This window comes from Xenopus laevis, chromosome 7L (genome assembly GCF_017654675.1).
Source record: "Xenopus laevis strain J_2021 chromosome 7L, Xenopus_laevis_v10.1, whole genome shotgun sequence".
NCBI classification, from domain to species: Eukaryota; Metazoa; Chordata; class Amphibia; order Anura; family Pipidae; genus Xenopus; species Xenopus laevis.
This window is the reverse complement of record NC_054383.1, coordinates 109,855,932-109,865,064: the sequence shown is the minus strand read 5'-3', so window position 1 is coordinate 109,865,064 and position 9,133 is coordinate 109,855,932. Positions and strand designations below refer to the sequence as shown.

At 39.7% G+C, this 9,133-nt stretch overlaps 1 protein-coding gene across 2 annotated transcripts in view; it reads left to right on the top strand.

Annotated features, from left to right (window-relative positions):
• Positions 1-8,897, top strand: part of cd37.L (CD37 molecule L homeolog) — a 70,217-nt gene extending 61,320 nt beyond the window's left edge. Inside the window, 1 exon segment of one of the 2 annotated variants that reach the window (NM_001097832.1) lies at positions 5,925-8,897. In NM_001097832.1, coding sequence (NP_001091301.2) covers positions 5,925-6,002 — 78 coding nt within the window. In that variant the 3' untranslated portion in view covers positions 6,003-8,897. 2 annotated transcript variants of the gene reach the window in all.
• The last annotated feature ends 236 nt before the right edge of the window (positions 8,898-9,133 follow it).

Below are 9,133 nucleotides of genomic sequence, written 5' to 3'. Positions count from 1 at the left end.
GTGATTTATTTCACATTTACCTCTCAGTTCCTTCAGTTCCTGGGCCACGTGCTGGTTTTGGTTCTAGAGAAAAAATTAACTAGAAGTTCGTCGGATGATATCCTCTTCTTCCCCGCCAGGTTTTGCCTCGTGTGATGCGATTGCTGTGCTTGCCTTTCCTCTCTTTTTCCTACAGCAGTGGCTATTCAAACCATAGACTTTAAAGCAAAACTATACCACCGAACAATGTAGGTCTCCATTAAAATATATTGCATAAAACAGTTTATATGTAAAGCCGTGCTTCATAAACCCCTGCTTCAGTTCAGGGTATAGTTTTCCTTTAACTGCATCTAATTGCGACACACTTGTGCTTAAACATCACTTAAAGTGTTAGAGGTGTATTTGTAGGGTAAATATACTCTAAACATCATTTCTTGCCTTTATCTTCAATTTGTTTAGCTGAGACTATTAAGTATGAAGGTGCAGTTTGCTGCATGTCAGAGGGGGTTAGATATTGGGAAATTGCCAAAATTTAGTTGTGGGCGAAACATTGGTTTACTTTGAGGCAGATTTGTTTTAGGCTTCATGTCTCCCCTTTCTTGTTCACTCACGCTGGTTTCTGTTCCTCATTTCTGTTCCATTCTGACCGGCTCCATGTGGTGCCAACTCCCAAACACAGTGGGGCATTTCACAGCTACTCAGCTTGTTTGGCCTGGGTTTCTCTTCCCTTCTGTATAGGCACACACATTCATCCTTGGAAATATTTTGCCAGACTGACTTAATTTAAAGTTCCTCTTTAAAGACCCAACAACCATTAAAAAAATTAGGTGCATTGTGCTTTGTACATCGGAGTGATTGTGCTTGGAGGGGGAAATGGGACCTTTGCCTGCTGTTTGAGTTTCCTTTCTTTCTCCTTTGTTGACCCTTTCCTCCCCTGTGAGTGTTGTGTGGACTGGTCCTTGCCTCCGTTTTGAGCAAACCTACATAGCAGTAGACATTTGACCTACAATCCTAATATAATAACAATAATTTAGAAAGCATTGATATCATGACAAAAGAGTGAATCCAAGACAAATGAAGGAAATATGCTGCCAGGATAATATTACATAGTAAGTAAGGTTGAAAAAAGACACACGTCCATTAAGTTCAACCTTTAAACCCTATTAAACCTCTACAGAGAAAAACGAAGCATGTAAAGTTAAAAACACATTTTCCTAACCAAATTTGGCCAATAAAGGTAGCGTTGTGCAATGTATGAGATTGTCGTCTCTTTTTGCATTGCCTTGGTGTGCCCACTAGATGTCACTCTTTTACAGTTCTTGGTGTTTAAAGGACCAGTAACACCAAATTTTTGAAATACTTATTTCCCCTATAATGATTGGTAAGGCTTACTGCCCTTGGGTTTTTTCATGTCTTCAGCTTGAATTTGACATGCAAAGTGCCCCATAGGAGAAAGGCAAAAAAGGTGACAGTCGCTTGAGTTTCTCTGTGCCCTGGAACCAGAAGTCAGCTTTGTATTAATAACCTAAAGCACCTTAGCTTTTTACAGTGTCTGCATCTTAAATTTATGTTTCTGTTCCTTCAGACAGCTTCGGGGGTAATTATGTGAGCATATATTTAAGCTGCAGACTCTGAAATAAGGTGCTTTAGGTTATGGAAGGAAGCTGACTTCTGGTTCAGGAATTCAAACTGAAAGTCACCTTTTTGGCTTTCTCCTATGGGGTACTTTGCATGTCAAAATCAAGATGAAGATTTGAAAAAATTCAAGGGGAAGTAAGACTTACCTATTATTATATCTGTTTTAGGGGGAAATTACGCATTAAAACAAATTGGCGTTACTGTTCTTTTAAGCCCTGTACATAATGAAAAAGCATGAAAGTACCAGATTTCATAGATTTAAAGCTCAACTGCAGGGACTTGCAATCATAACTGTCAGCAGGAATCTAAATTTTACATCTGTCCTGCACTGAAAAATATATTTTCAGGCAAACTGATGGAAAACTCAGAATGGAGGGATGGACACTTTTGCTTGAATGTTGTATATAATCAGTTTTTTTTGTCTGTGACCCACAGAGACCTCTATGGAGAGTACTGGCAAGGTAAATGTTCTGTTATTATTTATTGATACTAAATGGCCCAGTCCTGAGCTAGGAGGCTTCATAGCAGCATCACTGCGACTTAGGCAATGTACAGGATGCAGTGTGTTCTAGTGCAACTGAATGTTGGGTCTGTAATACAGCACATGTTAAAAACCACTGCAGCCTGAACATAGGGCAAACTACTTCTTTGCATATGACCTAAAGCAGAAGTTATTTAGTATTAAAACAGTCAGTCCTACTAGCTACTGTGTCACCTCTACATGGACTGAGAGGACTGTGCTGCTCCCCTTGCTTGTCTGCAAAGTGTCCAAAGCTGGGAAATCATGCGGTGCATGTTCCTTTAATTGTGAAACATTTTTGTTTCTGATCATTTTTATGTTCTGAGTCAGGGGGGGTTTCCCTGGTTTTAACACGGACCCTTTGGACTTGACACTGCCCCCTGCTGAGCAATATTTGATATGGAAAAATGTGTTGAAAAAGTGTTTTTAGAAGGTTAGATTTTGTACTTGCATGAGCATTCAGTCAGCTATATCAGGGCAGATTTACTGAGCAGAGTGTTAAGGTGGCCATAGATGCACAAATAATATCGTGCAAAACTAATTTTCGTACGATATTCGGTGCATGTATGGTGGGAGACGAGCCGACTGATATCTGGAGAAGACTTGGATATCAGTTGGCTCATCCATTCGGCTGGCCTTTAAAGGCACCCGAAAATCAGGTAGAATTCTATTGTTTCTACCTGACGATTCAGTTCTACGCGTGTGTATCTCCCAGCTAAAATGTAAATCGCCAGTGGGATGGAGTGATTCGTTTCCTGAAGTCTTCCGAAGTCATCCTCGACTCACAAGGAAACTTCGGGCGACTTTGGAAAACGAATTACTCGTTTCTCGCTGGCGATTTTCATTTTAGCCGACGGGAAGGCAGGGGGGCCATTCGGGGAGATTAGTCGCCCCGAAGAAGAGGATATTTGTCGCTGGGCGACTAATCTCCCAGAATCTGCCTGTGTGCCCTGACCCTAAAGAGCATTGGAGGGGTTTCATATTTTACAAACAGAATTCAGTGATGTGTCCAGGAAAATAAATACCATGGGTTTCAGGGTCGATCCTGGCCCCTCAGCTGCCTTACCTTTTTGCGCCTGAGGGGGTCCAGGGGGGACCACGAGGGCGGCAGAGAGGGCCAGTACGCTAGCGCAGAGAGCCTAACTGCGCTCTCTGCGCTAGAAGAGCCGAATTTCCAGTATGAAAACCAGAGATTTGGCTCTTAAAGTACCAGGAGCAGCATTTTAGCCGCCCCATTGGCGAAGCGCCCCTTCATGGGTTTGCCTTGGTACACATTTAACTGTGGGTGCCCTTAAGTCATTTAATTTATTGGTATTGGGGGGGTTAAACCTATGTGTTTTAGGGATGTTCTTACGTAGTGCAGTAGGAAGGTGGTGCCCTCAGCATCATATTTATCATATAGGCACCCAAGGGCCCATGATTTCTTTTTCTCTGTAATAATAAAAACAGTATATTATACTTGATGGTAACTAAGCTGCATGGATCCATATTGGAGGTAAAACAATCCTACTGGCATGGTGATGCAAATTATGGACATATTCTAGAAAAAAAACCCAGGTCCCAAGCATTCCAGATAATAGATCTGGATAGAACTTGTGATGACTTTAGCTGCAAGTTATTGCTTGGTGTTAGGTTTGCGACCTGGCCAGTAAAAATGTTGCTTGATGCCAATGTTAATCACAGGGAGAACAAATTAAAATACATGTTTATATTGACCAAGGTTCCTTTAAGAGTATCAGGTAGGCTAAACACCTTTGCAACCAAACAAATATTAGCACAGAAACAAACGTAGATGCGTCTATGTGAACGCAATATGCGCAATATGTGACTCAACTAATTAAAGCAGCGCATTCATAGATGAGCACAACTAATCCTTACCTTTGCGGTATTTTCCTGTGCGCATAATTTATTATAAGCATTGCGACAGCTGATACGCAGTTTCACACGTCGCACCTTTCTGCGTCTAAATTAGCGAACAAATCGCACTGTTAAGGTATTGTGCGCTACATTATTAAATATTCACTTGCGCTGGGCAAATGTCAGGCCACTGCGCTCTTTTTAGCGCTGCGCTGCGTTAATAAATGAGCCCCACTGTGATTCTGGGTAATATTACTGCTGTGGGGGAATTGTCAGGTTGCAGCAACATTTAGTGCTTTGCAATTGCTCGAAATGCAAATGAGCCCTTACTGTATACGTATGTCTTTAAGAAGTAGCATATCTCAATGTAAAAAACATTATCATCTCTGAGTAGTTTTGTTAAATTCTTAAAGGGCAGTTAAAGGGATGAGACTTTGTCAATGTGTTAAACTGGTCGTTAGTTACATAGTTACATAGTTAAATCGGGTTGAAAAAAGACAAAGTCCTTCAAGTTCAACCCCTCCAAATGAAACCCAGCATCCATACACACACCCCTCCCTACTTTTAATTAAATTCTATATACCCATACCTATACTAACTATAGAGTTTAGTATCACAATAGCCTTTGATATTACGTCTGTCCAAAAAATCGTCCAAGCCATTCTTAAAGGCATTAACTGAATCAGCATCACAACATCACCCGGCAGTGCATTGCTGTCAGGGCCAGAACATTGTCTGGTTTGTTCTTTACTATTTTATTTAATCTGAATGGTTAGTGGCAGGTCGGAAGATTGGGATGTCAGATCATTTGTCGGATACAAGGGTAAAATCTGCACGTCTATGACCAGCTTTACAGCAGAGACACACGTGGAGATTCGGAGGGATTTAGTCACCCATCGACTAATCGCCTCTTCTTCGAGCTAGAATCAGAAATCCTCGGCGGGATGGCACTACGAGTGTTTCATTTTCCGAAGTCGCCAAACTTTTCCGAAAACTTCAGATGACTTCAGGAAAACGAAGCGCTCCGAGTGCCATCCCGCCGGCGATTAGAGGTTGTAGAGGTTTAGTTGAACATCATGCATATTTTTCAAGGTTTTTTGCTCCCTTAAATAATAAATAAAGTTTAAGTTTAAAACTTAAACCTCAGGCTGTGGTTAACCTAGAAGCAAATTTCAATCAAACCTCCAGGGTGTATCATTATTCATCTGAGACCTTCAGACTGTAGCATTTTCTAATTGAGACCTTCAGTCTGTAGTATTATCCAGCTGAGACCATCAGGCTGTCGAATTATCCATTTGAAACCTTCGGGCTGTAGCATTATTCACTTGAGACCTTCAGGTTATAGAATTATTCATCTGAGACCTCCAGGCTTGAGCATTAAACATCAAAGACTTCCAGGCTGTAGCATTATTCATCTGAGACCTCCAGGCTGTAGCATTATACATCTGAGATCTTTAGGGCTAGTGTTACCCAGCTGAGGCCTTCAGACTAGCATTATACATTTGAGACTTCCAAGCTGTAGTATTATACATCTGAGACCTTCAGAGGTAGCGTTATTCATCTGACACCTTCAGGCCATAGCTTTATAGACCTTCCAGCCTTAGGTTGGCCGTTCAATTGATTAAATGGACATTTATTTTGAAGTTAAAGTGTGTAAAGTGGGTGAAATGTTTTCCTTGGAGAATGTGTACCTTTTTATATTCACATTGTTAAATGTATATCCTGTAAATGTTATTCTTACAGTCGGTGCTTAGTGATTGTAACTTCCGTCACAAGACTTATTGAAACTTTATTATAATAGGTAATGTACATTCTGTGTAAAATATGTTACTTTAGAGATTCATGACTTCTGCTTGGCCTGACAGAGTTACTTTGCCATGACAAATATATGTATGTCTAATATCCTCTCCCGTTGCTTGTTCTTTTCTAGCTCTTTGTCATGACGTTGTCGATGTGTCTGTGTAGAAACCTGGACCAAAACTACAACAAGCTGGCACGCTACTCTTAGATGAGATGTCTTCTTCTCCTGCGCAGTTTGTTGAGGACAGAAGACTGGACATCAAATTACAGCCAAGCACTTGCTTATGGATTTTCTGCTTTCTGTTCATGCACAAGCATCTCAAAAACTGTGTTTCGCCGTAGCAGGTTCTTTCTAGCACAGATTGTTCATCTATTTAAGGCTGGAAACAGTCCGCTATTACCTAAGTATATCTCCAGAGCCAAAATCCTGAGCTGCAGACCACTAGGCCAGAGATGTCCTGAACTAACGCAATTACTCTCGATGGACTTTGTCTTCTTCTTAACTTAAGCAACTACATTACAGACATTTCCTCAGAAGGACTGGGTCTTTTTTTTTGTGTAATGAAACAAATAGTAGGGGGCGATTTAACAAAGGGCTGCCATTTTCAGTATTTCAAAGCAACATCTTTTAGCATATATTTCAAACCTGATGGTTTGCAATTTCCACGGATCAGTGGTGACACCTAGAGTTCATTTTGTGTCTTTCCAGACTTTTTTAAAATTATTATTAGACTTAGAATATACAGCCTTAGAGGTACCTAGTATAAATGGATTTGCAGGTTATTTTTGGAACTGTAATTTAGGTCAAAGTCAGTTGCAGGGGTTCAGGGTCTTGTGTTTGTTCAATTCCAACAAGAATAACAATTGCAATGAACTGGCCATTCCTGCGGGGGTGCTCCTGGCAGTTACTGGGTCCCAGAGTTTCCATTCATGCGTTCAGCATCTCTCATGCATGTATTCAGCCTTTAAAGAGGGTGTTCACCTTTAAATTAACTTTAAGGGGCCGATTCACTAACTTCGAGTGAAGGATTCAAAGGTAAAAAACGTCGAATTTCTAAGGTTTTTTTGGGCTACTTTGACCATCGAATGGGCTGCTTCGACCTTCGACTACAACTACGACTTTGAATCAAACTATTCGAAGTAAAAATCATTAGACTATTTGACCATTCGATAGTAGAAGTACTGTCTCTTTAAAAAAAAACTTCGACCCCCTAGTTCGCCATCTAAAAGCTACCGAAGTCAATGTTAGCTTATGGGGAAGGTCCCCATAGGCTTGGCTAACTTTTTTTGATCGAAGGATATTCCTTCGATCGTTGGATTAAAATCCTTCGAATCGTTCAAGTCGAAGGATTTTATCGTTCGATCGAAGGAATTATCCTTCGATCGAACTATCTGCGCTAAATCCTTCGACTTCGATATTCAAATTTTATGGATTTTAATTCCTAGTCGAATATCGTGGGTTAATTAACCCTCGATATTCGACCCATAGTGAATCGGCCCCCTAGTGTGATGTAGAGAGTGATATTCTAAGATAAAATGCAACTGAATTATTTTTTTTTATTATTTGAGGTTTGTAATTTATTTCGATTTCTATTCAGTAGCTCAGCGCAGTTTGCAATTTTAGCTTTATGGTTGCTAGGGTCTGAATTACCATAATGAACTGAATAAGAGCCTGGAATATGAAGACAAGGCCTTAATAGAAAGATGAGTAATACAAAGTAGCAACACTAATAAATGTGCAGCCTTACAAAGAATTTGTTTGTAGATGGGGCCAGCGACCCCCATTTGAAAGCTGGGAAGAGACAGAAGAAGAAAAAGGCAAACAATTAAAAAACCATAAAAAAGAAAAAATGAAGACCAATTGAAAAGTTGCTTAAAATTAGCCACTGTATAACATACTAAAGGTTAACTTAAAGGTGAACCACCCATTTAATATTGTATTTGAAAGACATAATTCACACCAAAGTTAAGGCTTCTCGTAAATAAACCTTCCTGTAAAGATGAATGTATAGTGTATCTAAATATATGTAACCCAGTTATCTGTAGGCGTGCCATTACATAATTACTACCAACAATACAAGCTCATTGCACATGACTTATGTTCCATTACACCAAGGAAAAGAAGCCTGAGCTTTTTATGCCCCCATTGAGTAGTCTCAGCACTTTTTACAACTATTTGCTTTGGCACAATCACTAACACTGAATAGATTATCCCTCCAGTAACCCATTGCCAACCAGGCATTTATTTCAGTATTCTACCTGCAGTAGACTAAAAAACACATTCTGGATTGGTTGCTATGAGTTACTGCACTGAGGCCAATTTACCCAGTGTTAGTAAATGAACCTTTTTCTCTTTATTTTTTATTTTGATTGCCCCTGAGGAAGACTATTTTTGGTCGAAACGCGTTGAGCTAATGATATTTGTTTCGGTCCTATTTTTACAACTTTTTCTCTTTTTGATGTAAAAGCTTGGGTGTGCAATCCTTTGTTTGATTTTTTTGTCCATTACTATCTTGGAGACTAGTTTGGGGAGCCTACTTTTGATTGGCACCTCACATTGTTTATTGGGTGTGCGCCCAACATGAATGGAAACTGCCTGTTGCTGCTGAAAATGCATATTTGTCTGTATTCAGTCTGAAAATATCTAAGAAATGTCATTACCCTTTTTGCATTGTATATGAGAACAGCTCAGGACAGCAGTAAAAGGGAAAGCAGAGAAGCTGATTGGACAACAAGGAATAAAGAGCAAGCGGGACTGCCACAGATAAAGGGGAGGGTACACTTAAAATACAAATGTAAAAGCCATACACAATAACCCCCAATAAAGAAATATCCTGCAAATCTGCTTGAAAGGTATAATGTAAAATAAATATATTTTTGAGGGATTTGTTCCTCTATAAGACTAATTCTACATTTTCACGTGATTCTTTAACAACAAAATGCAGTTTACAAAATGTACACTGTACTGAACCGTGTCATCTGTATTTCTGAGCTTTCAGTATTGTTGAGTGGTTGTTTTGTTTGTTTTTAATTTGTACACAGTTTTGTATGTTTTTCATTTACAGCAGTATTTGCATGGAATTTAATAAATAACTTCAAATTGGCTCTGTGTGACTGTGTCAATCACAGTATGGGCAGGAGGAAGGACCATATCCAATGTTTACTGTATAAGCCAGCTACAGTTTGCACTTACTGTTATTTTCTAAATCTAAATGCACTTACTGTTATTTTTCACAAATGTCTATTTGTGTTCTCCATTTCCAGTACAGGTATGGGATCTGTTATCCGGAAACCCGTTATCCATAAAGTTCCGAAAGTTCTCTCATAGACTCCATTATA